The following is a 14,684-nucleotide window of genomic DNA, read 5'->3' as shown; positions in this document are numbered from 1 at the left end:
ACAGATAGAAACAGACTAAAAGATAAAAATATGCGTAATAGATTTTGAATAGGACAATCATTTATGGTGTGTTTGTGTTATTTTCCTGACTTGCTATTATAACCGTACTCTTTCTGCTTAAATAGGCATATTTTTTCAATATCTCCAATTCCGGTTGATTCGTTATGTTATCCCAGTCGCATTTGATACGATTAAGAATTTTCTTCATCTGAAATTTCCATTTATTACTATAAATTTATTATTTAAAACGGCAAGCGAATTTATCGTCTATGATTTGCAAAAAAAAGAATAAAATCAGATATATGTTTTTCCAATGAGATACAGACAATTGCACCATTCCTGAGCAAATTGTAATAACAACATCCGAAGCATAAAGTAGGCAAAATAATTTCCATTAATTTAACGTAGATGCCTATTTTTCGTTTTGACGAAAATAGAACATAAATCTAGAGATACAAAATCTTTCATATTATTCATATTTATTCAAAGAATATAGAAGACATTTTCAAATTATTCAATTGTTAAATATATTATAATTTAGTATCAATCAAGTTTTTCTTACCTCTTCAAATAATCCAATAATTAAGAAAATATTAATATAAGAAACGTAAATCAGTTTCCATGACGATGTCTGATAATCCCATAATCCAAGGAGTCTAAATAATATAAGATTGTAAGCGTAATACTCGTTGTCAACAAAGTCTTCCTTTTTGCAAATCATACTTCCGTCTAATCTGACTTCCTAACACCGACTGCCTTCAGTCCCCTACATTCGCTTAACATCATTAACTATTCTAATCATCCCCTATCTAGCAATCTCTTAATAATTCAATTTGATAGGCACACATTCAGATATTGTCTTGCAATCGATACTATCCGTAAAGATTTTACAATGTTCTATACCATTCTCACATTTTCAGCCAGTATTATACAATTAAACACCTGTGTCATTTCTCGAACAATTACTACATTTTCTTACTCCAACTTTGCATTATAAAGTACTTCATCCCTTCTCTTGCAAGCGCATGCGTCTTGCAAATCCATCCCTTCTTGTCGTCCCAGTCTCTCGCAGTTTACTTCTGTCACTCGAACGTGATGGATCTGTTCTGGACTTCAACAAAAATGTAACTGCGATAGTATTTAACGCTTTAGCATTTTATTTCTGTCGTTTGTATAGTAATAAGTATAATAAAAAATGATCGTTCAACGTTAATATCCATCCAAGATTTGTTCCTTTGTTCGGATAAAAAAATAAGCAGTGTCACTAATAACAGGCCATCGTTCTTTTTGATTGAACGTAAAATTTATTCAGGACAATAGTTAAACTATTTCAAGATGAATATCGGACAGTGTAAAGATGTTTTTATTTTTCAAGACCATCGATAAAATCTTTCTTTTTATGTAATCCTTCAACTGCGTCTTCGCAATATATTCCTTTCTATATTTTTATATTTTTTTTTTTTTTTTATATTTGCACCATTAGAAAAATTTGCACAAATAGAATATAAACATGTAATGAAAAAAAATAATTACCTCATGATTTATTTTGAAGTAATATTTGATGATTCATGCTTCTATTATAGGATATATTTTTTCATCGCAAGGAATTAATTGAAATGATGAAAAAAAGGAATTATTCATAATTGACTATATATTTGTGATCGTATTTCTTCTATTACATACATGCATATTTACCTAAATTATTGTATGTTCGCACGTGTCTATGTATTTGTATATTTCTTTCATATATTAAAATCTTATTACAAATTAAAAAAATATGACAAAGCAAAATTATTTTACTTATGTTATTTTTATTCTGTATAATACATATATATGTAATATAGAATCATTTTCTTAAATTTCATTTAAACGTAACAATTTTCTATTAAATATTCTGTTAAATTAATCAAGTTAAAAATTTATTTGTCATTACGAAGAGATTAAAATTTCTTATAAATTCGAAATAATAAATAATACACACACTCACGCACACACACATATGTAGAAATGTAAATATAACTTTTTAAAAAAGGAATTCTTGGAAATATTTTATGCCTTTGACATAAAAATCAATGATAATATATTTTCGAAAGAATACATAATCGATTACTATCATAGAATCTTAAATTCATTGCATTTTATAGAATATCATGGCGAAAGAGAACGAAGAACGCATTAACTATTAAAAAATATTTCGATTAGTATAAAATAATTGTGACATAATCATAAACTACATATATATATATATATATATATATATATATATATATATATATATATATATATTATATAAGTATTAAAAATCAATTACCGAGGCAAACATATCGTGGGATATGTCTTTTACACCCTCCACGGATAAATTACATAATCTCATGCTTCTCATTATCAAAAAAAGTAATATTTTCTGTGTTTTCAATGATAACAAATAAAACGGGACTTGACAGCTGGAAAGAAAATAATTGATCTTACATAATACATGTATTCATAGATCATGATTGGATAAAATACAAAAAAAAAAAAAAAAATTATTAAATTAAATATAAAGCAAAACAATAAATTTCTTCGCCAATTTAAAAAAAATTACGTTCGATATTTCGTTCAATCCAACAACTTGCTGTCATTGAAATTTTCCGAACGTACTGAGAATTTGACAGAAAAGAATTAAACATATTTGTATCATTCCAATTAATGATATAAAATGTAATTACATATTTAACATGAAATGAAAATTGTACAAAATTACAGAATCACAAAAACTATTCGTATCAACCAAATAAATGTACCTACAGTATTACGAATACGTTGTTGCTGTGCTCTATCAATTTTTGTCCGAGAAAAAAGTAAGTATATATTACGAAGAGAGATCCGACAATGTAACAAATATTTGTTAATTCATCAATTTCATTCAGCTTGAAAGAAAGTATCTGAAATATCTAAAAAAAAAAAAAAAAAAAAAAAAAAAAAGAAATAAACAATTTCTCATTCTTATTCGATTATTTGTCAAAGCATAGAAAATATTTGAAAGTTAAATGCCATTTTTATTTTGAAAAAAAGAAAGAAGAAATATTTTACATAAAAATAATCTAACATGACGAAGATCGACGCCAATAACGCCTCGAATAGATGCATCTTCTCGTAAAATTGTTTAATCAAATTGACAAATCTGGAAAAAAAATTCAGAAGGGAAATATCGCAATATTAAAACTTTTCAATCGACATATTGTACAAAGAATTAAAACATCGTATACATGGACATATAAAGTAGGATACAAACTCATTTGCGTTATTATAAAAAATTATAATATCAACCAGCCACTTCTTTTCCTTGGCCAATTCGGTATTACTATTGGCATAACAAAAATAATTTGATTCTGTTTGAAATCTTTCATTAACTCTCAATCTACAATAAATCAATGATAATAAAAGCTGCATATTTCAAATTGATAGATTCGCTGTTCCATAATATTAAATATCGTTCATATTGATAACTCACTCGACGATATTAAACAGTGCACAAGCGTGTTGTATTACTACTACAAACATTGAATAATTAGCAATACCTATAGTGCAAAGGGCAATTATAAATAGGCATTGAAGAAAAAATTGAAAGTAGTAAAGCATATGACTATTCATATGAAATTCATAACGTAGTGGAAAAATCAATTCTGTTCTATTTAATCCACCAAAAATATATCGAATATTAACTATCCAAGATGGAAACATCAACAAGCCAATATACAAATAGAAGGAGACTAAAAGATAAAAATATGTATAATAGATTTTTATGGGATAAAGATTTGTTTGAATTATTTTCCTGACTTGCTATCACAATCGTCAACTTTTTGCTTAATTGGGCATATTTTTTTAATATCTCCAATTCCGGTTTATTCGTTATATCATCCCAGTCGCATTTGATACGATTAAGAATTTTCTGCATCTGAAATTTGAATTTAATTCTACAAATTTGTTACTTACGATAGAACATGTAAATATAATTTTCATAAAAGAAAATATATAAGTTCTTCAATTGAGCTACGGACAATTACGCCATTCCTTAGAAGATTGTAATAACAACAACCGAAACATAAAGCGGGCAAAATAGTTTCCAATAATTTGGCGTAGATTCCTATTTTTCGTTTTGACGAATACAGTATATAAATCTAAAGATACAAAATCTTCCATATTATTCATATTTATTAAAAAAAAATAAAAGACATTAATTAAATTATTCATACGTTAAATATAATATAATTGAGTCTACGAAACTTACCTCTTCAGATAATCCAATAATTAACAAAATATTAATAAACCAAACGTAAATCAGCTTCTTAAACGATGTCTGATATTCCCATAATCCAAGGAGTCTAAATAATAGACGATTGTAAACGTAATACTCGTTATTGACAAAATCTTCCTCATTGAAAATCATACTTCCGTCCATTCTGACCTTCTAACGCCGACTAGCTTCAGCCCCCTTACATTCGCCTAACATCATTAACTATTCTAATCATCCCCTATCTAGTAATCTCTTAATAATTCAATTTGATAGACACCTTCAGAAATTATCTTGCAATCTATAATAAAACTTTCACAATGTTCTATACCATTCTCATATTGTTGGCCAGTATTATACAATTAAACACCTGTGTCATTTCTCGACAATTATTTCATTTTCTTACCCCAACTTTGCATTATAAAGTACTCCATCCCTTCTCTCGCAAGCGCATGCGCTTTGCGAATCTACCCCTTCTTGCCATCCTATTCTCTCGCAGTTTAACTTTCTCAGTCGAACGCAACAGACGTATCCTGAACTTTAGCAAAAAAGAATATGTGTCAGCATTTAACACATCAACGTTATATTTTTATCACTTGTACGGTAATAAGTGTGATAACAAGTGATCGTTCGATGTTAAATACATATCGTAACGATCGTTCGTTTTGCTAGGCCAAAATAATATACACGGTGAGTCAATAAAAACAGGACAACGTTATTTTTGATTTTATGAAAGAATTGTTAAGGACAATTGTTAAACTATTTCAAGGTGAATGTCGGATTATATATTGTAGAGTTGTTTTTATAAAGATTATATTTTTCGCAAGATTTCAAGACCATCCAAAAAATGTTTTTTTTTTTTTTTTTTTATGTAATTCTTCAACTATGTTTTCGGTTTATTTTCCCTTCTAGATCTTTCATAGAAAAAAAGAAAAGATAATAAAAAAAGTCATTAATTCGTACATTTATTATGAAATAATATTTATTGATTCATGCAGCTGTTAAAGATTATACTTTTCTATCACAAAAAAAAAATTCAAAAAATTAGAATAAGGATGTCGGATGATGAAAAAAAGCAGTCTCTAATAGCCTATACATATATATATATGAAATATAGAATTATTAATTTTTCAAGTTTCATTTAAACATAACTCTTTTCCATTAATTCTTTTCCTGAAATAATCAATTTGAGAATTTATTTTGTCGTTATGAAGAGATTAAAATTTGTTAGATTTCAAGTACTAAATACTACACATACTCAAGCATACATATAGAAATATGGATATAACTATTCAAAAAAATTCTTCTTGGATATATTTAGTGTTTTTGATCTAAAAACCAAATATACTATATTTTCAGAAGAATACATAATCTTTTACCATCATACATCTCGACAATTAAATTCATATCATTTTATAAAATACCATAGCAAAAGAAAATGACGAGCGCATTAACTATTAAAAAATATTTCGATTAGTATAAATTTTTCGGTGCCAATCATAGATTACATATATTTACGTATTCAAAATCAATTACCGAGGCAAACATGTCGTAAGATATATCATTTAAACCCTGCACGGATAAATTGAATACCCTCATGCTCTTCATTGTCAAAAAAAGTAACATTTTCTGTGTTTTCAATGATAACAAATAGAACGGAACTTGACAGCTGAAAATAAAATAATTGATCTTACATAAAACATATATTCATGAGTCAGGATAGAATAAAATATGTAAAATTATATTGAATTGATATATAAACTCGTGCCGATAGGTGAAATATGAAGAAACTCGTCATATTTTCTTAGCCAAATGAAAAGAATCATATTTGCTATTTCCTTCAATATGTAACATACTGTCATTGTAAGAATATAAATATATTTGTATCATTCGAATTGAATGAAATAATAAGTAATTATTATGAGAAATATAAGTAATTATTATATATTCAACATACAATGAGAATCGGACAAAATTACGGACTGCTAGAAAAATTCATACCAATCAAATAAAAATACTTACAGTGTTACAAATACGTTCTTGTTGTGGTCTATCAATTTTTGTCCGAAAAAAAAATAAGTATATACTACGATTAGAGATACGACAATACAACTAATATTTCTTAATTCTTCAGTTTTATTTATGTTAAAAGAAAGTATTTGAAATATCTAAAAAAAAAAAAACAATTTCTCATTCTTATTCAATTCTTTATCAAAGCTGAGAATATATATTTGAAAGTTAAAAATCATTTTTATTTTAAAAATGAGGAAAAAGAAATATCTTACATGAAAATAATCTAACATGATAAAAATCGACATCAATAACATCTCAAACAAATTCATCTTCTCGTAAAACAGTTTAATCAAATTAACAAATCTTGAAACAAATCAAGAAGAAAATATCGTAAAAATTTAAACTTTTCAATCGAAATATTCTATAAAGAATTAAAACATTCTGCACATAGAAATGTAAAATAGGATACAGACTGATTTGCGTTATTATAAAAAATTATAATATCGACCAGCCACTCCTTTTCCTTGGCAAATTCAGCGTTACTATTGGCATAACAGTAATAATTTAGTTCTTCTTTAAATCTTTCATTTATTCTGAATCTATAATAAAACAATGATAATACAATCTGCATACTTCGTATTGATAGATTCACTGTTTCGTCATATTAAATGTCGTTCACATTGATTACTTACTCAACGATGTTAAACAGTGCACAAGCATGCTGTATAACTGCTGCGAACATGGAATAGTATGCAACTCCTACTGTGCAAAAAATGATTATAATTTGATATTGAAGAGAAAGTTGAAAATAATAGTGTATTTGACTTTTCATATAAAATTCAAACCGCACTGGTAACATCAATTCTGTTTTATTTATTGCGCCAAAAAAGTATTGAATGTTACTTAAGCAAGACGGAATCATCAAAAATGCAATATACAGATAGTAGCAAACTAAAAGATAAAAACTAACGTAATTGATTTTGATAGGACAATAATTTACAACGTGTTTGAATTATTTTGCTGACTTGCTATTACAATCGTCAACTTTTTGCTTAAGTGAGCATTGTTTTTCAGTATCTTCAATTCCGTTTGATTCGTTATGTAGTTCCAGTCACATTTGATACGATAAAGAATATTCTTCATCTGAAACTTTCACTTATTTGTACAACTTTAATAATTACAATGGCACTCGAATATATCGTTTGCAATTTGCAAAAAAAGAAAAATATATTCATATAATATAAAAAAATGTTCAATGAGCTACAAACAATTACACCATTCCTTAGCAGATTATAATAACAAGATCCGTGGCATAAAGAAGGCAAAATAATTTCCAATAATTTAGCGTATGATGCTATTTTTCTTTCTAATGTGAATAATATATAAATCTGAAGGTATAAAATCTTTTATATTATTTATATTTAATAAAAAAAAAATTAGAAAACATTTTTAATTATTCAATAAATATAACATAATTGTGTGTTAATCAAGTCTATGATACGTACCTCTTCAGATAATCCAATAATTATACTAATATTGATATAACAAACATAAATCAATTTTGTATACGACGTCTGATATTCCCATAATCCAAGGAGTCTAAATAATAGACGATTGTAAACGTAATACTCATTATTGACAAAATCTTCCTCCTTGAAAATCATACTTCCGTCCATTCTGACTTTCTAACGCCGACTAGCTTCAGCCCCCTTACATTCGCTTAAAATCATTAACTATTCTAATCATCCCCTATCTAGTAATCTCTTAATAATTCAATTTGATAGACACCTTCAGAAATTATCTTGCAATCTATAATAAAACTTTCACAATGTTCTATACCATTCTCATATTGTTGGCCAGTATTATACAATTAAACACCTGTGTCATTTCCCGACAATTACTTCATTTTCTTACCCCAACTTTGCATTATAAAGTACTCCATCCCTTCTCTCGCAGGCGCATGCGCTTTGCGAATCTACCCCTTCTTGCCGTCCTATTCTCTCGCAGTTTAACTTTCTCAGTCGAACGCAACAGACGTATCCTGAACTTTAGCAAAAAAGAATATGTGTCAGCATTTAACACATCAACGTTATATTTTTATCATTTGTACGGTAATAAGTGTGATAACAAGTGATCGTTCGATGTTAAATACATATCGTAACGATCGTTCGTTTTGCTAGGCCAAAATAATAAACACGGTGAGTCAATAAAAACAGGACAACGTTATTTTTGATTTTATGAAAGAATTGTTAAGGACAATTGTTAAACTATTTCAAGGTGAATGTCGGATTATATATTGTAGAGTTGTTTTTATAAAGATTATATTTTTCGCAAGATTTCAAGACCATCCATAAAATGTTTTTTTTTTTTTTTTTTTTATGTAATTCTTCAACTATGTTTTCGGTTTATTTTCCCTTCTAGATCTTTCATAGAAAAAAAGAAAAGATAATAAAAAAAGTCATTAATTCGTACATTTATTATGAAATAATATTTAGCGATTCATGCAGCTGTTAAAGATTATACTTTTTTATCAAAAAAAAAAATTCAAAAAATTAAAATAAGGATGTCGGATGATGAAAAAAAGCAGTCCCTAATAGCCTATACATATATATATATGAAATATAGAATTATTAATTTTTCAAGATTCAATTAAACAAAACTCTTTTCCATTAATTATTTTCCTGAAGTAATCAATTTGAGAATATATTTTGTCGTTATGAAGAGATTAAAATTTGTTAGATTTCAAGTATTAAATACTACACATACTCACGCATACATATAGAAATGTGGATATAACTATTCAAAAAAATACTTCTTGGATATATTTAGTGTTTTTGACCTAAAAACCAAAAATACTATATTTTCAGAAGAATACATAATCTTTTACCATCATACATCTCGACAATTAAATTCACATCATTTTATAGAATACCATAGCAAAAGAAAATGACGAGCGCATTAACTATTAAAAAATATTTCGATTAGTATAAATTTTTGGTTGCCAATCATAAATTACATATATTTAAGTCTTCAAAATCAATTACCGAGGCAAACATATCGTAAGATACATCATTTACACCCTGCACGGAAAAATTGCATACCCTCATGCTCTTCATTGTCAAAAAAAGTAGCATTTTCTGTGTTTTCAATGATAACAAATAAAACGGAACTTGACAGCTGAAAAGAAAATAATTGATCTTACATAAAACATATATTCATGAGTCAGGATTGGATAAAATATGAAAAATTATATTGAATTCATATATAAACTCGTGCCGATTGGTGAAATATGAAGAAAGCCGTCATATTTTTTTAGCCAAATGAAAAGAATCATATTTGCTATTTCGTTCAATATGTAACATACTATCATTAGAGTTTACCGACCGTACTGATAATTTGTCGGAAAGAATATAAATATATTTGTATCATTCGAATTGAATGAAATAATAAGTAATTATTATGAGAGATATTCAACATACAATGAGAATCGGACAAAATTCCGGACTGATAGAACAATTCATACCAATCAAATAAAAATACTTACAGTGTTACAAATACGTTCTTGTTGTGGTCTATCAATTTTTGTCCGAAAAAAAAATATGTATATACTACGATCAGAGATACGACAATATAACAAATATTTCTTAATCCTTCAGTTTTACTTATGTTAAAAGAAAGTATTTGAAACATCTAAAAAAAAAAACAATTTCTCATTCTTATTCAATTCTTTATCAAAGCTGAGAATATATATTTGAAAGTTAAAAATCATTTTTATTTTAAAAATGAGGAAAAAGAAATATCTTACATGAAAATAATCTAACATGATAAAAATCGACAAAAATAACATCTCTAACAGATTCGTCTTCTCGTAAAACAGTTTAATCAAATTAACAAATCTTGAAACAAATCAAAAAGAAAATATCGTAAAAATTAAAACTTTTCAATCGAAATATTGTATAAAGAATTAAAACATTGTGTAAATAGAAATGTAAAATAGGATACAGACTGATTTGCGTTATTATGAAAAATTATAATATCGACCAGCCACTCCTTTTCCTTGGCAAATTCGGCGTTACTATTGGCATAACAGAAATAATTTGGTTCTCTTTTAAATCTTTCATTTATTCTGAATCTATAATAAAACAATGATAATACAAGCTGCATACTTCGTATCGACAGATTCACTGTTTCGTCATATTAAATATCGTTCACATTGATTACTTACTCAACGATGTTAAACAGTGCACAAGCATGCTGTATCATTGCTACGAACATGGAATAGTATGCAACTCCCACTGTGCAAAAGATTATTATATTTTGGTATTGAAGAGAAAGTTGAAAATAATAGTGTATTTGACTTTTCATATAAAATTCAAAACGCACTGGTAACATCAATTCTGTTTTATTTATTGCGCCAAAAAAGTATTGAATGTTACTTAAGCAAGACGGAATCATCAAAAATGCAATATACAGATAGTAGCAAACTAAAAGATAAAAACTAACGTAATTAATTTTGATAGGACAATAATTTACAACGTGTTTGAATTATTTTGCTGACTTGCTATTACAATCGTCAACTTTTTGCTTAAGTGAGCATTGTTTTTCAGTATCTTCAATTCCGTTTGATTCGTTACGTGATTCCAGTCACATTTGATACGATAAAGAATATTCTTCATCTGAAACTTTCACTTATTTGTACAACTTTAATAATTACAATGGCACTCGAATATATCGTTTGCAATTTGCAAAAAAAGAAAAATATATTCATATAATATAAAAAAATGTTCAATGAGCTACAAACAATTACACCATTCCTTAGCAGATTATAATAACAAGATCCGTGGCATAAAGAAGGCAAAATAATTTCCAATAATTTAGCGTATGATGCTATTTTTCTTTCTAATGTGAATAATATATAAATCTGAAGGTATAAAATCTTTTATATTATTTATATTTAATAAAAGAAAAAATTAGAAAACATTTTTAATTATTCAATAAATATAACATAATTGTGTTTTAATCAAGTCTATGATACGTACCTCTTCAGATAATCCAATAATTATACTAATATTGATATAACAAACATAAATCAATTTTGTATACGACGTCTGATATTCCCATAATCCAAGGAGTCTAAATAATAGACGATTGTAAACGTAATACTCGTTATTGACAAAATCTTCCTCCTTGAAAATCATACTTCCGTCCATTCTGACCTTCTAACGCCGACTAACTTCAGCCCCCTTACATTCGCCTAAAATCATTAACTATTCTAATCATCCCCTATCTAGTAATCTCTTAATATTTCAATTTGATAGACACCTTCAGAAATTATCTTGCAATCTATAATAAAACTTTCATAATGTTCTATACCATTCTCATATTGTCGGTCAGTATTATACAATTAAACACCTGTGTCATTTCTCGACAATTACTTCATTTTCTTACCCCATTTTTGCATTATAAAGTATTCTATCCCTTCTCTCGCAAGCGCATGCGATTTGCGAATCTACCCCTTCTTGTCGTCCCATTCTTCCGCAGTTTACTTTTGTCACTCGAACGTGACAGACGTATTCTGGACTTCAGGATAATAAAATAAAATTCGTGTTAGTACTTAACGGGTGAACGTAATATTCTTATCATTTGAACGGTAACAAATGTGATAACAAATGATCGTTCGATGTTAAATATCTCTCCGAACGATCGTTCGTTTGTTCGGGCGAACAAATATGCAGATTGAATCATTTAAAACAGGACAAACATTATTTTACATCTTATGAAGGAATATATTCAGGACAATAGTTATATCATTTTAAAGAAAATTTCAAATTGTTTAAATAATTATATATCAATATCATATATTTTTTTAATTTTTAATATCATCGATCGTTTTTTATATGAAATCCTAAAATTTCTTTCTGCAATGATACCTATCATTAAATTATTTCTAAATAAAAAGAATTATTATACGATATAGAAAAATAATTTTGTTCATTAGGAATTCTGAAAAAAAAAAAAAAATGATTACTGATTAATCTATAACAGGACACATCTTCTTTTTTCTCCTGAAAATTGAAAAACAAATTTTATGAACTGAATTATACATTCACGATATATTGTTTTGAATAATGATTTCTTACTTGATATCATTCTTCATCATCTATCAAAGTTTTAAATATTATCATTGAAATACAACTCATATATATATATATATATAATTAATATTCATATATTTTATAATTTTGTAGAAAATCATTATTACATAAATATTATTCTATTGAGTATTATTACAATACAATAATTCTTTTTATCAATTATATTATTAAAGATTAATCAATTCAAAAATATATTTGTCAATGAGTAAGGATTAAAATTAAAGGAATTATTAAAAATTCCAAATGGACATGTGTAACGTTAAGATCTTTTTAATAGATAAAAAGTAGATAAAAAAAAATATTTACGTGTAATTAGTATTTGAAAAATAAACAAATAATAATTAAAAATTTATTTGTATAAAACTATACAAATATATATTTTCTTTCTTTATTATTTATTGCAAATTAAATAATATCATAGCGAATGAAAATGATATAAGTATTAACTATTAATAAATTAACTATTAATAAATTTATCATAAAAGACGATTAATGACGATCATAGTATATGTAAACGTATTAAAAAATCTTTTTACGAAGCAAATATATAATCCAATATTTCATTCGCAAACAAATTCACGAATAGATTTCTCCACGTTACTCATACTGTTCATTATCAAAACTGAAAAATGAGATAAGACATTTAGCGTCTTTAACGATGGCGAATAGAACGATAGTTGACAATTGTAAAAAAAAAAAAAAAAAAAAAAAAAAAGAAAAAAAGAAATAATTGATATCATATATTACATAATTTTTTACATAATATATTCCTAATCAATCCGAACTTATTATCTCATTAATTCGTAATTTAATTTCGTCAATTTGTACGTGACTAATGATGTATCATTTATTTCAACAAAATAATAATAATCCATTTAATTAATTAAATCCTTCAACGTTATATTCCTATCGTTTGAACTTAAACAATTTTATAAGAAAATAATCTCAATCTATCGTTTTATTAGATAGAAATAAATATAAGTAATCGAATAGTAATAAAAAAATATTTTATCCTTCCTCAAAATCGTTCTATCTTTCTCCTACACACACACACACACACACACTCTCTCTCTCTCAACTTTGTACACATATATATATATATATACATAGGGAGGCACGTGGTCACGGTTGTATGGCTTCGTATGTGATCACATTACGAGATATGTATGTACTTTCTCGGTAGAGGCGATAGAATGTAGGCGTAATGTCCACGTTCTAAAGTTTTGCTACTGGCATAAAAGCCATGCTAAAGGAAACAGTAACGATATAGAAGCGTTATCAGTAACGTTGCTCTCTAGCAACGTTAAGTTTATTGCCGATACGTGCCGTTTATCTGACCATGCTACATTTAGTTAATTAAACAGCGCATTCTCGTTTACTCGCCATTTCTCATTTATCTCATATATATATATATATATTACATATACAGGTATGTGTGTGTGTGTATAAATATATATATATATATATATATATATATATATATATTACATGTGTATACTTGTACGATGAAAGTAAAAAAAAAAAAAAAAAAAAAAAGAAAAGAAGAAGAAAAAAAAGATTGATCGATACGATCGGTATGAATGAAATAAAGGAAATAATTAAAAGAAAATAGAAAAAGTATTAGGAAGAAAAGAAGAACAATTTTTTAATTTTTCACGATTAATATATATACGCCCTGAAAGGGATTCAATTTTTTTTCCTTTTTTTTTTTTTTTCTTTTTTTTTCTTTTTTTTTTTTAATCGATCATATTTCTTTTCTTTTTGAACGAGATTGAACGTAGCCACGCCATTTTTATCAATCGTCTCGAAATATATTATAATTGTCACTATTACAAAAAAAAAAATAAATATTTATATATATATATATATATATATATATATATATATATATATATTGAAATATTAATATATATTAAATACATATATTATATATTAATATATACTAATAATATATATATATACTATAATTGTTTATATGTATTTATTTAATTATTACAATAATATTTCAAAAAAAAAAAAAGAAGAAAAAAAAATACAATTTTTCTTGTTAAACAATAAAATAAGAACCGATAATATATACTAATAATAATTATATATTATTTATATATATATATATATATATATATATATACATTTAAGGATTATATATTATTACTTATATATAATCATCCATTTACTTAATTATTACAATACTATTGCAACGAAAGACATCTTCGTTCCAACAAAAAATACTATTATATTTT

General features: G+C 26.2%; 3 protein-coding genes across 3 annotated transcripts; all 3 read right to left on the bottom strand.

The window, feature by feature from the left end:
* Positions 1 to 61: 61 nt before the first annotated feature.
* Positions 62 to 721, bottom strand: LOC124957204. The gene is made up of 3 exons (XM_047514040.1): positions 563 to 721; positions 327 to 446; positions 62 to 208 (listed from the first exon to the last, which is right to left on the bottom strand). Exons 1-3 carry the CDS (start codon positions 719 to 721, stop codon positions 62 to 64), a joined length of 426 nt encoding a protein of 141 aa, XP_047369996.1.
* A 2,768-nt stretch (positions 722 to 3,489) lies between these two features.
* Positions 3,490 to 4,644, bottom strand: LOC124957203. Its single transcript, XM_047514039.1, has 4 exons — positions 4,271 to 4,644; positions 4,041 to 4,160; positions 3,820 to 3,937; positions 3,490 to 3,752 (listed from the first exon to the last, which is right to left on the bottom strand). The coding sequence occupies exons 1-4, from the start codon at positions 4,439 to 4,441 to the stop codon at positions 3,490 to 3,492; spliced, it is 672 nt and encodes a 223-aa protein (XP_047369995.1). The 5' UTR covers positions 4,442 to 4,644.
* A 4,467-nt stretch (positions 4,645 to 9,111) lies between these two features.
* Positions 9,112 to 11,496, bottom strand: LOC124957202. Its single transcript, XM_047514038.1, has 9 exons — positions 11,326 to 11,496; positions 11,088 to 11,207; positions 10,845 to 10,962; positions 10,512 to 10,770; positions 10,293 to 10,418; positions 10,092 to 10,182; positions 9,831 to 9,976; positions 9,303 to 9,463; positions 9,112 to 9,125 (listed from the first exon to the last, which is right to left on the bottom strand). Exons 1-9 carry the CDS (start codon positions 11,494 to 11,496, stop codon positions 9,112 to 9,114), a joined length of 1,206 nt encoding a protein of 401 aa, XP_047369994.1.
* Between the last annotated feature and the right edge of the window lie 3,188 nt (positions 11,497 to 14,684).

Source organism: Vespa velutina, chromosome 25 (genome assembly GCF_912470025.1).
Source record: "Vespa velutina chromosome 25, iVesVel2.1, whole genome shotgun sequence".
Classification (NCBI taxonomy): Eukaryota; Metazoa; Arthropoda; class Insecta; order Hymenoptera; family Vespidae; genus Vespa; species Vespa velutina.
The sequence above is the reverse complement of the archived record's forward strand: the minus strand, read 5'-3'. Positions and strand labels throughout refer to the sequence as shown.